This window comes from Rhincodon typus, chromosome 33, assembly GCF_021869965.1.
Source record: "Rhincodon typus isolate 14 chromosome 33, sRhiTyp1.1, whole genome shotgun sequence".
NCBI lineage: Eukaryota > Metazoa > Chordata > Chondrichthyes > Orectolobiformes > Rhincodontidae > Rhincodon > Rhincodon typus.
Window position 1 is genome coordinate 22,052,823 of NC_063364.1, and position 19,257 is coordinate 22,072,079.

The following is a 19,257-nucleotide window of genomic DNA, read 5'->3' on the forward strand; positions in this document are numbered from 1 at the left end:
GGATTTCAAGACTTGTGGGAATGTTTTTAAGGTGAGAGGAGAAAGATTTTGAAAAAAGACAAGTGGCAAATCTTTTACACAGATGGTTGTTTGCGTGTGAAATGAACTTACTGAGGAAGTGGTGGACATGGGTACAATTACAACATTTAAAAGACAGTTGGATAAGTACATGAATAGGAAAGATTTGGAGGGATATGGGCCAGGAGTAGGCAGGTGGGGCTAGTTTAGTTTCAGATTATGTTCGGCATGGACTGGTTGAACCGAAGGATCTGTTTCAGTGCTCTATGACTCTATGAATATTTGACTGGGACTGAGGGGCCCTAATCCATCTCTGCTGCAATTTGTCAGTCTCCGAGGGTAGATAAATAGCCCAGCTGCTTTCACTGCACAGACAGGAAGTAGGGAAGAGGCACCTATTGTGAGGGAGGTCATCGTCCCTGTGCACACTGGGAGCATTCCTGTTCCAAGATGTACCTGCCACTTTATTTCCCAACCTCCCCTGGTATCTGTGACCAGAAGACCCATCCTCCCTACCTTGATGGTGTCTCTTAGTCATACCCAGCCACAAATTTATTCAAGTCCAGGAGACCTCCTTGCACCTCCCTGGGGATGGTTGCAGTCCAAGCATTGGCCACTACTCTTTCCTGGCACTGGTTTGGCTACAAAGGTAGCCATCAAATTGGCCAGAAGCTGTCTGGGGGCAGGACTTCCTGCCATTGAGGTGGAGAAGGGTTGGAAGTCCCACCAGATGCAGTTAATTTTACCTCCGTGTATTAATGCTGTGAGGCACTTGGTTTCTGGTTGGTGCGATGGCAACAGATATTTCATTCGGGGATAATCCATGAACCAACTTTCCCCCCTTGTGAAATCCACCCATCCTTATCTAACAATTGCAGTTATACAGCGCCTTCAATAACGTGAAATATCCATAGTGCTTCACACACTGTTATCAAACACCAATGCACATAGGTGTAAGTGACCGAGATCTGGCCAAGAAAAAGTAGACTTGAAGATGTTTCATAGAATCCTTAGTGTGGAAGCAGCCCATTTCAGCCCAACAATTCCATACTGGCCCTCCGAAGAGCATCCCACCCCCCCATCCTATTTGCTGGAACCCTCCATTTCCCATGGCTAATCCATCTAGCCTGCACATCCCTAGACACTATGGGCAATTCAGCATGGCTAATCCACCTAATTTGCACATCTTTGGACTGTGGGAGGAAATGACAGCACCTGGAAGCAGCCCACACAGACACAAGGAGAATATATAAACTCCCCACAGATGGTCAGTCAAGGCTAGAATCAAACCCAGGTCCCTGGTGCTGCTGCCCTTTCAAGTAAGGTACAGGCACGGCTGGGATTTGAACCCTGGATTTCCTGTTTACCAGGCAGACACTTTAACCAACTAAGCCATGGCACTGTTTCAGAAAAAAAATCGAGTTTAGGGCCCGTGTTGATGAAGGCACAGCTACCAATGGGGAATGGTTAAAATCAGCAATGCTCAAATGGTCAGAATTGACAAATTTTGAAATCAGGATTAGAGTTTTAAAAGGAGGCCTGTTTGGATCAGGAGCTAATGGAGAACAGGACAGTTGATACAATTGCATGAAGGTTGCACTATATGGCTTCAAATTTAGTGGGCATACTCTATTTATCCATTCATTGCAAAGGATATACAAGAGCCAATCAACAAATCCAATTGATAAGCTATTTCAAAAGATTAGATAAGCAAAAGCTCTCCAGGAAAGAAGGAAGGTGGTTAAAAAGAGATTTCACCACGAATCCTATGGCATGGAGCCAGGCCCTTCGGCTCATGCTGACCTTGTACAATATTAAACTGTGCAGATAAAACTAAGTCCACAATTACTGATTAACAGAACGTCAAAGAAACTAGGAGCAGAGGACATTAAATAATGGAAAGTACATTTCAAACAGGTTTTGGGGAGATTTGCAATAATCTGCCAGGCAGGGTGTAAAGAGTTAAAATCATAGTGATTTTCAAAACACAGCCTCAGTTTAAAAGGGGAAAATCATGGTCATAAAAGTCTGAGCTTCAAAGACCCAAATAGATCTTTCTCATCTCTGCTTTCCTCATGTTCTGAAATCTTCACCCAATATTTACACGTATTTACTTCTAGCCAGTGAGGCTGACCATTACTCGCTTGTATCGAGAGATAGAAATAGGTGCTGCTTTATGTCCCTCCCAAGCACTGCTAAATAATTACCGAGTGTGCCTCAATTCCGAGGTGTGTGTATTTTCAGTCACTGTCCAATTTCGCTGCAGAAAGATTGAAGCACTCACGGAGATCACAATGGAATCAAAAGACTTTCAGGGTGACAGACCAACATCACTGTGCCCTCAGTAAACAAAAACTGCTGACAGTTTTAAGGGAATTTTTTAAAAATTCATTCGCAGATGAGGGCATTACTGGATGGGCCAGCATTTATTGCCCATCCCTAATTGCCCAGAGGGCAGTTGAGAGTCAACCAAATTGCTGTGGGTCTGGAATCATATGTAGGCCAGACCAGGTAAGGATGGCAGATTTCCATCCCTAATGGGCATTAGTGAACCAGATGGGCTCCTCCCTGACTAACAATTGACAATAGGTGCCTGGTCACCATTAGATTCTTAATTTCAGATTTTTATTGAATTCAAATTCCACTATCTGCTGCACTAGGAATCAAACCTGGGTCCTCAGAACATTACCTGGGTCTCTGGATTAATACTCTAGCAATAACACCACTGGGCCATCAACTCCCCTATAATCTTTGCTGATGATAAACGACAAAAATAAGAAAAGACATTTGGAAAACCTTTCAAATCACTGTCCAATTCCAATCACGGTCTGATTTTGCAACATTGCAATGAGTTTAAATTTTGGCAAGAGATCAATACCGGGGCCAGAAGGAGTAAATTTTGATCCTGTCAGCTTAGTATATTTTCACATCAACATGTTACAGAAATGTTATTACACACCTCTGGAGTAGGTGATACTTACTTAACCACCTAGTTCGAAGTTCGGAACATTAGACATGTACTTGATTTTATATCCTTTAATATACTTTTGTCAACATTGTCGGTTTATGGCACACTATATACATCTCAATTATTACACTCGATCAGTTATAGCACAGCATTATACACATACCATAACATTATACACATACCATAGTTATTTGTCTCCATCTGTTACTGGATACAATTACACATCACATAATTATCAGTCTCCATCAACTGTAAAGAATCTATTGTAAATTTGCTGGGTCCTGGCCCTGTGCTCTATCTTAGATTTAGTTGTGAATTTTACATTAAATTTTATTAATTTCATGAAAGCAATCTTGCCAACACAACCAACATTAACTCTGTTAAATAAGTATGGGATGTGGAGCTGAGTGAGAAAAGTGAGCAGGGTAACCCCCACTGTTATACTTTCTGTCAATCTCAAGGGAACAGCGACTCAAATCAGGAAATCACAGCACCGCCCTGAATACCTCAAGGCATTTTGACCTAGAGCTACTTGAGTTTCATTTGAACTTCAACCCTTGACTGAGTTGGTTCAGGTGCTTTAACACAGGGAATGCTCCATCCACAACAGCAGCTGGCGCCCAGTCTCTCCCGGGTGGGCTTCACGGCCACTTCAAAGAGATAAGGAGGGGGGCCAGGGGGAAGGGTGGGAGGGAGAATGGGGCTAGAAGTCAAATAGGTCCTTTTCATCTTAGCCATTTGTGGAGAGAGTCCCTTGAAAGCACGATCACCATGGCAACAGGTCAGAAGTTTTTTTTGTGTGTTCTGTGTGTGTTTCAGATCCCAGCCGCTCACATGGCACACAACCCAAATCCACACGGTGCAGTCCCTGTTTGAGAACTGTCCCCAGCCAACACGGTCTGCCTCGAATACACTCCTGTTCCAAACCTCCCTTTACATCACCGCGCAGATTCTACTTTCTGGTTTTGTAGTGGCTTTGTTTCCTTGCTCATAGTCTGTTTGGGCACTGCCCTGGAATTGCTGAGACTGCACCTTCGAGAGAGAGAGACAGAGATTAATAATGGGAGGTTCATTAGTGTCTAACACAAATAAAATAACTGCATGATGCCGGCATTTTGTATGCTAAAAGTTGGGGATTGGGTGCGAGAGAGCCACAAAAAGTTACACAATCCTGAACTCTACGATATAACAGAATGGTGTCTTAACAGAAAAATCAGGTACAGATTATTTGAGGGCAAATTTCTGCGTAGCTTTTGATTCCCTGTTAGTGTCTGATATGTTATAAACACACCCCATCCATTCTCAGGGATGTGTTTTAAATAAAACAAGAAACAGACCCTGTAAGAGAGCAAAGCAACCAGCTTTGAGAGGGAGCAAGGGGAATCTTCTCGCAGTGTGGAGGAATTGTTTTAAAAAATGGATTTGTTTTGTTTCTAGTGTATTTTTTCAACATTTGAAGAAATAAACTGCCACTTCTGAAGACAATTATAACAATCAATTATAGAATTTATATTATAACCATATTATTTGAAACGGTATACCCCAAAGTTCAGATATATTTAATGGCAACCCTTCAAGCTGACCAAATTCCTATATCATTTCTTTCTAATATGCCGCCAGTACACAAACATATTCCCCCTAAGTTAACCAGATGTCGTCACTTACAATGGTTTGGGAGCCAACCCCCTATACCTGCTGGTTTCAATCCTGTCTTTATTGCATTCACATTGTGCTAAAATCAAACAGCATGGGGAGTGAACACCAAACTATATGTGCAGTTGCAATCTCTCTCCCTCACTGACCCATATAAGTTTCACTCTCCCTTGCTGAGCCCCACAGTCTCTTTCTCTCTCCCTCTCTCTGTCTCCTCCTCACTGACCCCTGCAGTCTCTCACTCGCTCAGCCCCACGGTCACTATCCCTCTCACTGACTCCAGCAATCTCTGTTTCCCTCCCCTGCTGACACCCACAGTCTCTATCTCCCTCTCTCACTAACCCCCACAATCTTTCTCTTCCAGCCTTGCTAACCATACCACCCCAGACATTCCCTCCCTTGCTAACCCCATTAGTCTCTCTTTCACTGAATATACTCAAGGTTAGGTTAGACAGATTTTTGTGGACAAAGGAGTTGTTTATGAGGACAGGCAGGAAATTGGAGTTAAGACTGCAATCATGATCTTATCAAATGATGAAACTGGCTTGATGGGCTGAAACAGCTTCCTCCTGCTCCTGTTATGAACTTGTGAGAAGAGCCTTGGGGCATTGGCGTTATGTAAAGGCAAGTTGTTGCTGCTATTACATAGAATTTGCAACATAGGTCATATGTCCCATCAGATCTAAGGTTTATGCACTGCAAATTATAAGGAAAGGCTACATAGGCTCAGACTTTTGTCACTGGAGCGTAGGAGGTTGAGACGTGACCTTCTAGAAGTTTATATAATCATGAGTGGTATATATATATAGTTTTAATGGTTGGTGTCTTTTCCCTAGGATGGGGGATTTCAAGATTAGGGAGAACATTTTTAAAGTGAGAGGACAGAGATTTAAAAAAAAGACATGAGGGGCAAATTTTTTACATTGAAGTTGGTTCATGTGTGGAATGAACTTCCAGAGGAATTGGTGGTAGACGTGTTGGGCACAATTACAACATTTAAAAGATATTTGGATAAGTACATGAATAGGAAAGGTTTGGAGAGATATGGGCCAGGAGCAGGCAGGTGAGACTAGTTTAGTTTGGGATCATGTTCAACATGGACTGGTTGGACCGGAGGGTCTGTTTCACGCTTTATGAGTCTATGACTCTTTGAGCTTCCACTCACTTTATTTTACCCCAGCCCATCAATATCTCCTATACTTTCCTATCTCATGGATTTATCGACCTTCCCCTTAATTATGCTAATGCTATTTGCTGCAACTGCTCCATGTGATAATGGGTTTCATGTTCTCACCACTTTTGAGTATAGACGTTTCACCTGAATTACCTTTGGATTTGTTATTGTTTTGAATGCCCCCACATGTGGAAACATCTTTTCTACATTTGCCAAAATAAAAATCCTTGATAATTTTAAGGGCCTCAGTCAGGTTACCTCGCAGCCTTTTCTCTAGAAAAAGAGAAAAGAGTGCCGACCTTGTATACTGGTCATTTTCTGACCATCCAAACAATTATATTACAAACTCAGCTTCCCATGTAGAAATGACACTTTTGATAACATACAATCATTGGACAAGAACAAAACTCCAAGTAGTTATACCACACCTGGATAATAAGTCCAGACTGCAATGCCATTTAATGACACTTAAAGGCTGAAAAATGTAAAATGGGTAGAGGATTCCAGCTGATTAAACAACATTTATTCAACAATTCAGGGTCTTTTGCCTGAAACTTTTGTTCCTGAAAACATTTTCATTCAAACCAGTTGCAGATGTGTTAAGCAGGAGATTATTTATGCGTTCACAGAGAAAAAAAGGCTTTAGGGCCATTGACCAGGGAGGCACCAAAGGATGATATCACCGGCAGTTAGCAGATGTGCTCCAATCTCAGTCGGTCCTAACTCCCTTCATCTCTAATCAATGCTATTTCAAAGTCTGCTGTCCTTATATAACCTGCTGTGGATGGAGAACAAAAACAAACGCATCATGAAAGGAAACCTTTTTTTGTTACATGATTTTGGACTTCTCCGCTTTTGTCTTGTCCTGGGATGTGAAAATCAAAGGGAAGACTGAACACAGCCTTTAGTTAGGACACAGGCCATTACATGACAGCAGATGCTGGTACAAGCTCCTCTCAAACAGTAAAGGCGATCTAATCTGGTAAACTGCCTCACAAATAAATATAGAGACCAATAGTATAATTACTGAAATGGTAATGCCATTACATACTGATTAGATGTCGCTTTGAAAAGACTGATGCATAAAAATGAAAACTAAGCCACAATCCATTCTGCAAATATTCACACTGCAGCAGATATTCTCATCTTGCATCAGTCACTGATGCTGTTAGTTAAGGAATTCTAAGGTTTAATTCATACCCAATGTGCTTAGTATTTGCAATATGGCCAGCCGGCCCACAATACACTCTTCACAAAGAATCATTAGATGCCTTCAAGACGCTACATTATCGAAGGGGTCTCACCATATTCTTGGAGTGCCTGAGCAGAATTCCAGATGCTTACCGCCTGTATATGGTTGGAGCAAGTGAAGAGAAGGCTAGCTGAAAAGGAAAATGCATCTGAAGTGGCTCTATTATGTTTGCCCTTTCCTTCTTGCTCTTCCCAATGGCCAAATAAGTGGAATAAACATAGAGAAACTCAGCAGATCTGCTATTATGTGTGGAGAGAGAAAGAGAGTTAATGTTTCGAGTCTGGTATGACTTCTTCAGAGCTGAAAGGTGTTGAAACCAGACTCAAAACATTAACTCTGCTTCCCTTTCCACAGATACTGCCAGACCTGATGAGTTTCTCTAGCATTCTCTGTCTTAGTTTCAGATTTCTAGCATTTGCAGTATGTTGCCTTTATTGGCCAAACAAGTAAGTTTGTTGTTCCCCAAATGTTGGCCAAAAGTTGATAGTATCTGACAGTTGTCAGCCTCTGCCTGCTGGCCACTGTTTCATCTAGCAGGTCCTGCGCTGTGAACTTCAGCCATCAGAAAATAATGCAAATAATCTGGCCGTCCCTAGTGGTGACGTGTGAGTGCATTCAGCTATTAATGTAGACAAAGCTTCATGAACAGCAATCTCAGTTTATGCTACATCACAATGATATTATTGTTGGTGTTGGATGGATTTTGGAAAGTTGACTAATTGGTCTAATATAATAAAGTCACAATGCTTTCTTAAGGAAGCAGATGACAATTTTTTAAATTAATATGGAATGTGGGCATCACTAGCTGAGCCAGCATTTATTGTCCACCCCTAGTTGCCCTGGAAAAGGTGGTGGTGAAGCTTTCTTTTTGAACTGCTGCAGTCCATGTGCAGTAGGTAGACCCACAATGCCTTTAGTGAGGGCATTCCAGGATTTTGACCCAGCGACAGTGAAGAATCAGTGATTCATTTCCAAGTCAGGATGGTGAGCGGCTTGGAGGGGAACTTGCAGGGGCTGCTGTTCCCAAGTATCTACTGCCCTTCTCCTTCTAAATGGAAGTGGTCATGAGTTTGAAAGGTGCTGTCTAAGGATCTTTGAATTCCTGTACTACATCTTGTGGATAATACACTCTGCTGCTACTTACCGTTGGTGGTGGAGGGAATGGATATTTGTGGATATGGTGGCAGTCAAGTAGCTGCTTTGTTCCAGACAGTGTCAAACATTTTGACTGTTGTTGGAGTTGCACCCAACCAGGCAAGTGGTGAGTATTCTGGCACACTCCTAACTTGTGCCTTGTACATGGTGGACAGGTTTTGGGAAAGTAGGAACTGAGCTATTTGTTGCAGGATTCCCAGCCTCTGACCTGCTTTTATAGACTCTGTGTTCATATGGCTACTCTGATTCAGTTTCTAGTCAATGGTAACCCTCAGAATGTTGACAATTGGGAATTCACTGATGGTATGCCACTGGATGGCAAAGGGTGATGGTCATTGCTTGCCATTACTGTGATGCAAATATTTCCTGCCCTTTTACAGCCAAGCTTGGATATTGTCCAAGTCTTGCTGCATTTGGACATGGACTGCTTCAGTATTCAATATATTCCCCCCGCCCTTCCGAGTCCAGACGACCTTAGATAAGAATTGTCACCTTCAGCAGCTGTTGTTGTAGCTGCTGCATTACATCAGAGTTCTGTTTAAGGAGTTGTTTCTGCTCTTTCAGCTCCTTGTACAGCTTGTCTATCTCTGTCTGAAGTCTGGCTTCTCGCTCCTATGAAAAAGAACACAATTAATGAAGAGTAAATTCTGACTGTACAATGCATTGTCAACTCAGTAAACAAATCTCTCAAAAATAAATTTTATATCTATGCTGCTATCTGTAAAGTCAGCCACTAGGATCTGCTAGTTAATTAGAATTGATTAAAGTGTTAGACAATGCATTGTCTCTAAACTAAATGTAAAAGTTGATACATCTTCATTCCTTTCAATCTTATCTCCACTTTCTCCTAACCTCATTGGGGTACATTTGGATGGGTTGCCAATATCTTCCTGATATCTCTCTTAAGCAACCAGGCCTCATGCACAAGCCCAGGTAGTCAACTAGCTAGTCTAACTGGGGAGACAGTTTACACAAGCAATTACCAGTGGGTCACTGGAATGTGCAATCTGAGCACAGCAATGTCAGCTATTGTGTCCCAAACTTCTGCCCTGTCCCTTGGAAAAAAATTACTTCGATAAGCTCATTTAGTTTGCATGGAGGCTCAAATTTGGAAGTTTTCTCATCTGTCAAGTTCCATACTATACTGGGCAATTAGGTGGGTCTGCTAACTGACATCTTAAAGGGTGGAATGGACAAGTTGATACTGATATGGTTAATTACAGAAATAATTATATGTGGTTTCAAAGGCTGTTTCTTCCTTTGGGTTGGTACCACAGGCATGCCAGTTGTGGAACTGAGTTTGATATTCACAGCGAGGTCATCACAAGTACAGTGTTGACAATACATTGGGCACTGGAGCGCAATGTCAGCTGTAAGCTCAACACAACTTACTGAGTTCTGAAGCAAGAGTGAGTTGAACTCCTCACAAACAACAAGGCAAGGAGGGTTAACTGCGCACTGTCTAGATTAGGATCTATGAAACTGTCGATGAGAGGACGTCAATGGGCAAAGGTTCTTTCGCGCTCCAAAATCGTAACGGTTCAGACTACTTGCTTTGTGTTGCTGCATTCTCCAGTGGGGAATAAAAGCAAGACTTTGAAAGAGTCCCTTTCATTGTTGCTATATTATTCAAGGCTTTGTCTGGAGCTTTCTTTTCCCTAACTCCTGTGTCTTTTTTTTCCCTCTGCTCCTTTCTGTAATAGAATACCAGGCAGCTGTAAATGGGAGCTGTCGGTGGAATTGTTCTCTCCATTTCTCTGGATCATTTTAACTCCTTTTGGTCTTTCTTCAGCAGTGCTCAAGAGTGTCATCAGAATACAACCAATCAGTAATGATAGCTGTGTTCATTGACCCTTATCCAGAGCTCAGTGACCCTCACATCAGGCTCTGAATCAAAGCCTTCTGCAACCCCCTGTGAATCCTCCATCTCCTCTCACTAATGATCTCACTTGCGCAAAAGGTTTTGTTTTCCATTCCTAAAAGCATTTATTTTAAACTCTACTCTGTTTGCTATCATTAATTTGAAATGTTTTCACTAATTATTAATACACATTTAGATCTGGCCGTAAATATTTATGTGATGTTAATTTGGTGAGAAAATCTTAATCTCCAATTTTCTTCCAGGTTTCTTGGTGCCTGTTAAGATCTCATTAGCTAGCAGCTGGAGCCTCCTGGCGTGGTAACATGATTTCAGCTTCACTGTGCTGTAAAATGTGGAGTATGACTGCAGCCAAACTGGTGTGAGGTTCTGATTTAGTGAGTGAAAGCATATCTGCGAGGCACATCTCAGCATAATTGCATCCAGCACAAATCCATCTCTTTAAACTTTCATTTTTGCCGGATTGTTTTTAATGTCTTTTATCCGTAGGAGTTGTGGAGGGTGCAGAGTGTGCAGGGGAAAATTTCTTCGGTGCCCATAAACAATGGTTTTACGATTTCATTACACACAGCTCACAGAAGGAATCTCCCACAAGTGCCAGTAAAGAGCTGATAGGACAGTCAGCGCTTAGGGACAGACTGAACCAAACTCTCTGCATGTACCTAATTTGAGCACAGCATGAGTTAGGCAATATAATCTGATGCTGCCACCATTCCCAACTTGTAGTGCTGTCAAATCTGATTTCTATCCTCACACCCAAATCAAAGGGTACTTTTAAAGAGGGTGATACCATGGGACAGCTAATGTTGCAGTGGTACAGCTTAGGGTTGTGGCTGAGATTTCCCAGATGGCGTATGTGTGAAGCTGCCTGTGATAACATGGAGAGTCAATGAGCAGAGACCCCAGGTGTTTCACATTAAGAGGAAAAGTAAATCATTTTTAGTTCAATAACCAGTTACATGGTGGCATTGGTAAGGCCAGGCAGCAAAGAATCACGACCACATTCCACTATTCTAGATGGGTGTTAATACAGAGGAATGTGGTCACGACACGCTCAGCTTGTATGTCTAAGCTTTTCCAATGAGGAATTTGGCTGTGTTGTCTCTTCAAGGTGCCAGCTCCAGGTCTGTTGGTCGCATTGTGTCTGGGTCAGAAGGCTAACGGTTAAGTGCTGCTTGAGGGCTTGAGGGCACAATTTCAAAAGCCATTTCTGAGAGGTACTGAGAGAGTACTACACTGTTGGAATTTGGATGAAATGTTAGAAATTGGCCTTTTTTTCCCAGGTGAATATAAAAGTTTCGATGGTACTTTTGAAATACAGCAGGAGAGCTGGACTAGGGTCCTGGCCAATACTTATACTTCAACCACATTAATTAGTCAGTTATTTTATTGCTGTTCTTTGTGATCTTGTTGTGTGCCAATTGGTTGCCATGTTTCCCTTTGCATGAACAGTAGAGACACCCCTTTGTGAAACATGTGAACATTTTATATAAATAGCCTGGATAAAGGAATTGATGTTATGGTTGCTAAATTTGCTGGTGAGACATGGATAGGTGGGACAATAAGTTGTGAAGAGCAGCTAAGGAAGCTAAAAAGGGATTGTTTGGGTTAAGTGAATGGAAAAAGATCTGGCAAATAGTAAATAATGTGGGAAAATGTGAAATGTTACATCTTGGCAGGAAGAACGAAACAAAAGCATATTATCTAAATAGTGGGAAATTTCATAGATTTGAGATGCAGGGGGATCTAGTTTTCCTCATGTTTGAATTACTAAAGGTTAGAATGAAAGTGCAGCAAGTAATCAGGAAAGCTAATTGAATGTTATTGTTTATTGTGAGGGGAATTGAATACAAAAGTAGGAAGGTTATGATTCAGTTATAGAGGGCATTGGTGAGACCACATCTATGTGCAAGACTGGATTCCTTATTTAAAGAAGGATATGAATGTGTCATAAATAGTTAAGAGACAGTTTACCAGAATAGTACCCTGGAATGGAACGATTTTATGAGGAGGGGTTGGACAGGTTAGGTTTCTATCTGCTGAAGTTTAGAATAGTAAGAAGTGACTTGATTGATTGAAACATCTAGGGCAGGGTATCCTGCGTGACTTGCACCAAATACTCACATTCATTTCCTTCATGCACCAATGCACAGTAGAAGCAGTATGTACCATGCGCAAGCTAGACCGTAAGATATATGGGCAGAATTAGGCTATTTGGCCCATCGAGTCTGCTCCACCAATCAATCATGGCTTATATGTTTCTCAACCCCATTCTCCTGCTTTCTCCCTGTACCCCTTTATCCCCTTACCAAGCAAGAGCCTATGTATTTCTGTCTTAAATACACTCAATTACTTGGCTTCCACAGCCTTCTGCGGCAATGAATTTCACAGATTCACCATCTTATGGCTGAAGAAATTCCTCCTCATCTCAGTTCTAAAAGGTTGTCCCTTCATTGAGGCTATTCTGTTGGGTCCTAGCCTCTTCTACTGGTGGAAACATGTCCAGTTTATCCAGATCTCTTAGTATTCTGTAAGTTTCAATCAGATATCCCCCTCATCCGTCTAAAGCCCATCGGGGTACAGACCCAGAGTCTTTAACCACTCCTCATATGACAAGCCCTTCATCCCCAGGATCATTCTTGTGAACTTCCTCTGGACCCCCTCCAATGTCAGCACATCCTTCCTTAGATATGGGGCCCAAAATGGCTCACAATACTCCACAAATGGTCTGATCAGAGCCTTATACAGCCTCAGCAGTACATCCCTGCTCTTGTACTCTAGCCTTCTTGAAATGAATGCTAACATTGCATTTGCCCTCCCAACTGCCAACCTGCATGTTAACTTTAAGAGAATCCTGAACTTAAACTCCCAAGTCCATTTGTGCTTCAGATTACTGAAGCCTTTCCCCATTTAAAAAATAGTCTACTCTTTTCCTCCTACCAAAGTGCATAACCTCATACTTTCCCACGTTGTACTCCATCTGTCACTTCTTTGCCCACTCTCCTAGCCTGTCCAAGTTCTTCCTCAGCCTCCCCGCTTCCTTAACGTGACCTGTCCCTCCACCCTATCTTTGTGTGATCAGCAAACTTAGCAATAATGCACTCAGTTTGTTCATCCAGATCGTTAATGTATAATGAGAATAGCTGCAGTTCCAATACTGAACCTTGCAAAACTCCATGAGTCACCAGCTGCAATTCTGAAAAAGACCCCTTTATCCCCAACTCTCTGCATTCTGCCAGTAACCAATCCTCTATCCATGCAAGTACCTTGTCCCTAACACCATGGGCCCTTATCTTATTTAGCAGCCTCCTGCATGGCACCTTATTAAAGGCACTGCAAAAATTCACCAAGGCTCCTTAGCCAACACCTCCCAAACCCATGATCACTACCATCTAGAAACACAAAGGCAGCAGATACATGGGAATATGACACCTACAAGTTCTCCTCCAAGCCACTCACCATCCTGACTTGGAACTATATCATTGTTCCTTCCCTGTCACTGCGTTAAGATTCTAGAACTTCCTTCATAATTATGTTTTGGATGTACCTATACCAACTGTAGTTGTTTAAATAGGCAGCTCACTACCACCTTCAACAGCAACTAGGGATGGGCAATAAAGGCTGGCCAGTCAGTGAAACTCACATCCCATGAATGAATGGAAAGTGAAATGAAAGATCCTAAGGAGGCTTGACAGGGTAGATGCGGGAAGCATATGCCTTTGGTGGAAGAATCCAGAATTTGATCTAGCCCATATTGTGAATTTGATTTCAATGACAAGAGTGGGGATGCAATCATAGTAACATCCACTGTGACGGTAAAAATCTTTTGTTAAAACAGTCACCAAAATTAATACAAGGCTTTCTCTGCTACGCTGAATGCTGGGCTAGCTCTCCTTCCCATATTGTCTTGTCCACATGCCCATGTGTCCTCTCGTGCTTTTGAATCAAACAACAATCTAGAAGCATGTACATGTGCTACACATACTAGACATCTGCTTTCTGTTTTTTTTTTACTTTCTCTATTATGGATCTTTAATTCACTGTCATTATTTAAAGGTCACTGCCTGGTGTTTCTTTAAAAAATTATGTTTGTACTATCAGTCCAGAAGAGTTTTAGGCAAACTAGATGCTCAATCACTTAAGCAAAAATATCAATTTGCATTAATTATTCCCATAAGATGTAATCACCAGGCCATGGCTGCTCTTAGTTTTATCTAAGCTCCTCATTCTTGTCATTGTAAAGGTTCCATATACAGGGGAAGTTTCAAATGAGCAATCCTTATCCACCTGATAATGAGCACTTGCAAACATAACGAAGGCATGGTTGACATATTTATCCAATTCTATTGTCTATCATTCAACGGAATTAACCTCTTGAATTCCATTATTAAATTAGGAGACAGAAGAATGTGTTAACTGATTTCAGCTCTGCAAGGCAGGCTGTTGTCTTTAAGTAGCGAGTTACTTTTATTTTGAATTATCACATTAGCACACTGCATGGTGCTGTACCTTAATCAGCATATCTCCATAAATAACTACCCAGAATAACTATCCATTTTGTTGGTTCTTCACCAGAGAGGTTTTATATTTTTAAATAAATTGCAAATGTCTAGAGTTCAGCTGCCCTACAGCCCCCAAATTTCTCTATTGACAGAGAATAAGAATAATTTGGAATAGATTGGAAGACTGGGCAGACAGGATAGCCGGGAGAATTAAACAGCAACCACTAGCCTGAAGAGATCTACACTCTCTAAAATATTTATAGTAAATTGAAATAGCACTTGGTCCTGTGTGCTGAGCAATCGAGGTTCCACAGATGAACCCCAGCAACAGTACAATAGCTAAATTCATTATTTCCTGCAGCTGACGCAGAGAGACTAGATACTGTGTGGACCTTTCCAGCTCCTCTTCTGGGAACATGAATATTTCACAAGCCTGCTTCTTACATGTGCACCTTGCACAGTCTTGAGAGCTGTAAGACAGCTTTAATTTTCCAAATCATTTGAGCCCATTACAAGGGACTCCAGTATTTGCAGACTTAGGTTCAACTGGTGCCTTGCCCTGGTTATCTGCACTCCCTATCTTCATAGTTTAGCCTAAATATTTGCCTGGGTCAGTATCTTGTGGGTTGATGACAAATGCCCTCATCCGTACACACATAGTCCTGGCCTTTATCTTATGTGCAGGTCTAAGAGAATGCTGTATTGCCAGAGGCATCAGACTTTGGATGGATTGTTAGATAAAAGTCCAATCTTGCTGGTATGGAATCCATGTCCTACTTGAAGAAGAGAGAATTCTTGTGGTGTGCTGGCCAATACTTCTCCCATAACTAATTACAGCAAAAACAAATCAACTTGATTATTCATTCTATTGTTGCTTGTGGAATCTTGCTGTATACAAAATGTTTGTCTACAAAGACAAATATGACTGCACATTGTGATAAAATCTGTGGTTTGTAGCAGATAGGTGAGCAGCGTGGGAGGGATGGAGATGCTGGAAGTTTGGAAGAGGCAGCAGAGTAGGCCCATGGAGACTGAAATGTAGATGGAGCGGGCTCATAGTTGGAGTAGGCTGTGTCAGCCAAAGTACAGCAGGGTCAGGGGTCTCAGGAAGCCTTGAGCACGCAGCTGAGTTGAGGACCTAGCCACAGAGGACAACAAAGTCTGAGCGCTAGGTGCATGGTCATCACTGAACTCCAAACATCTGCCAGAAGGACAAACACCTCTTCCCACATGACGCCAACTGGGCAAGAATGTAACCTACGTGATTCAGTTTGTGAGGGAATTGGTGGTGACACAATTGAAAAAGGCAAGCCCAAAGACTGGATCCAGAATTAAGCGGTAAGAAAAATAACCAAGAGACAGAATGGTCACACTGAGCACTACAGTCATTATTGATGGTCAAATTCTGGTAGATCCAGACTCAAGACTGACATGAACAGAGTTGAGAAGGTTCTAAAGTGTCCCCTTTTCATTGAAGATTGTGCATGGGAACTCTAGACTGATCATGCTGACATCAGTGGTGGGCAGGTTATTGGAGGGGACTCTGAGGGACAGGATTTACATGTATTTGGAAAGGTAAGGACTAATTAGGATTAGTCAACATGGCTTTGTGCATGGGAAATTGTATCTCACTAACTTGATTGAGTTTTGTGAAGACGTGAAGAAGAGAATTGATGAAGGCAGAGTGGTGGACATTGTCTATGTGGACTTCAGTCAGATGTTTGACAAGGTTCCTCATGGTAGACTGTCTAGGAAAGTTAGATCACATGGAATACATGGAGAACTAGCCATTTGGATACAGAATTGGCTTGGAGGTAGGAAACAGAGGGTGGTGGTGGAGAATTGCTTATCCGATTGGCGGCCTGTGACCAGCAGTGTGCCACGAGGATCGATGCTGGGTCCACTGCTTTTTCATAGATCATAGAATCCCTACACTGTGGAACCAGGCCCTTCAGCCCAACAAGTCCACACTGACCCTCACAGCATCCCACCCAGACCCATCCCCCTATACCCCTATACCCCACCTAACCTACATATCCCTGAATACTATGAGCAATTTAGCATGGCCAATCCACCCTAACCTATACATCTTTAGACTGTGGGAGGAAACTAGAGCACCCAGAGGAAACCCACGTAGACATGAGGAGAATGTGCAAACTCCACACAGTTAGTTGCCCGAGGGTGGAATCAAACCCGGGTCCCTGGTGCTATGAGGCAGCAGTGCACTGAGACACCGTGCTGCCCTTTTGTCACTTATATAAATGATTTGGATGTGAATATAGGAGGTATGGTAAATAAATTTGCAGATGACAGCAAACTTGGTGGTGTAGTGGACAGTGAAGAAGGTTACCTCAGAGTACAATGGGACCTTGATCAGATGTGCCGAGGAGACAATGGACCGAGGACTGGCAGATGGAGTTTAATCTAGATAAATGGGAGTCCTACATTTTGGTCGGGCAAATCAGGGCAGGACTTATACACTTAATGGTAAGGTCCTGGGGAGTGTTGCTGAATGAAGAGACCATTGAGTGCAGATTAACAGTTCCTTGAAAGTGGAGTGGCAGATAGACGGAATAGAAAGCATTCGGTATGGAGCTTGCCTTTGTTGGTCAGGTCATTGACTATTGGAGTTGGGAGGTCATATTGCAGCTGTACAGGACATTGGTTAGGCCACTTTTGGAATATTGCGTGCAATTTTGGTCTCCCTGCTATAGGGAGGATGTTGTGAAACTTGAAAGGGTTCAGAAAAGATTTACAAGGATGTTGCCTGGGTTGAAGGGTTTGAGCTATAGGGAGAGGCTGAATAGGTTGGGGATATTTTCCCTGGAGCATTGGAGGCAGAGGGGTGACCTTAAAGAAGCTTATAGAATCATGAGGGACATGGATAGGGTGAATAGTCAAGCTCTTTTCCCCAGGGTAGGGGAATCCAAAACTGTAGGGCATAGGTTTAAGATGAGAAGGGACAGATTTAAAAGGGACCTAAGGGGCAACATTTTCACACAGAGGGTGGTGCATGTATGGAATGAGATGCCAGAGGAAGTGGTGGAGCCTGGTACAATTATAATATTTAAAAGGCATATGGATGGGTATATGAATAGGAAGGGTTTAGAGGGATATGGGCCAAATGGTGGCAAATGGGACCAGGTCAGATTGGGATACTTGGTCAGCATGGAAGAATTAGACCGAAGGGTCTGTTTCTATTCTGTATATGACTCTATGTGGTACATAGCTTGATTGGGAACCGCTGTCAGATGAGATTTGATGCTTAAGGAAAACAGCTAATCTTCCTTAAGTAGGATTTCAGTCTCTTAAGAACCTAATGACTGAGATTGGTGCCATTTATGCTGAGTAGGCTGCCAGATAAATCTACCTTTTTTGTGTCTGCTATTTAATATGCCATTTATCAATTATATTGAACATGATTTGCCTGCTAATTGATATTTATGTTGATTTAGTTAATGTAAAACTTATAAAAACAGTGAAATCTTTTCCATTGGTTATTTCATTTGGGGAATTCAGCAAATCTGGTTATTTTGTCTTGCTGATTTCAAGGCAATCATAATAGTAGCAAAATAACCCATTGAATGCCAAGTGCTTTGGAATATTGTGGGCGATGCAATATGTTTGCAGTTGCTGCAGTTTTTCTAATGCACTTTCGCTGATACATTCATGTCCAAATGTGATATTGAGCCATACAAAATGCAAGGCCCAGTCTGAATTGAATGAGGTGGTTTTCACTTTGTCAGCAGTTTGTATACAAATGTTCTCCTCAGCATCCTTGGGCTCCCTTTACCTACTAGTGAAAAGCTTGCACCTCAAATAAGAACAGAATTCTTAAGGTATCACCAGACTCACAATTGAATGAGTCACTAGGCGACTGTCAGCTACAGAAGAACCACAGTTCAGTGTTAGTCAACACCTTTGACGAGAACACAAATTGGTTTTTCTTCACTGGTAGTGGTCAAAGTAAACTGGAGAAGAGAGTTGAAGGGCAGTGGTACAGGTTGGCTTCTTTATATTAAAAGCTACCAATTGACTCCCCACAGCAACGTTCAAAAGAATCACCTCCAGTACAATTCTGTCATATCTCATGTCATGACAGCTGATCCTAATCATAAAATACTTACATGCACTTGAACTTTTGACAACACAAATTTTTTCTTTAATAAATGGACCTAAACATCAAGAATTGCTGATATTGCAAATTCACAGAATGGAATTCACTGATTGCTGAAAATCTCTGTGTGAACCTATGGAACGTCACACCTGTAGAGTGTCAGGGAAACTTCAAACACAGAATTAAAGAGGTAGTGATGCAAGGCAAGAACTGATTATCGGTTTCAGCAGGAATGCCATCTCCAGTGGATTATTATCTCAGCCTGGAATGAGGTCAAAGTACATATTTGCCTTTTACCCTTTCAGAAGTACATAAGAACAGGGGTTAAAAATAATCCCTGCAGCCCTGGAATCAGTGTGTTACTGAGCTGAAATTGAAAGTCCCAGTTTGGCAACAGCTATTGGACATCCCTGCGCTGCAGATAAAGAAAGCCTCTCTCTCGCTCTGAGTGTTGGGAGCCAGTGAAATCACCATTGAAATGGAAGGAGGACAAAAGCTTGACAACTAACTTGCACAGCCAAGGATCACAAAACCCAACC

General features: G+C 42.1%; 1 protein-coding gene across 1 annotated transcript in view; it reads right to left on the minus strand.

Annotated features, from left to right (window-relative positions):
- Positions 1 to 3,039: 3,039 nt before the first annotated feature.
- The window catches only part of LOC109937386, a 97,895-nt gene continuing 81,677 nt past the window's right edge, over positions 3,040 to 19,257 (minus strand). The window contains exons 26-27 of the mRNA XM_048615739.1: positions 8,713 to 8,832; positions 3,040 to 4,018 (exon numbers count right to left, since the gene is read on the minus strand). Of these exons, the coding sequence (XP_048471696.1) occupies positions 3,920 to 4,018; positions 8,713 to 8,832 (219 nt within the window). The 3' untranslated portion in view covers positions 3,040 to 3,919. The remainder of the gene's footprint in view (positions 4,019 to 8,712; positions 8,833 to 19,257) is intronic.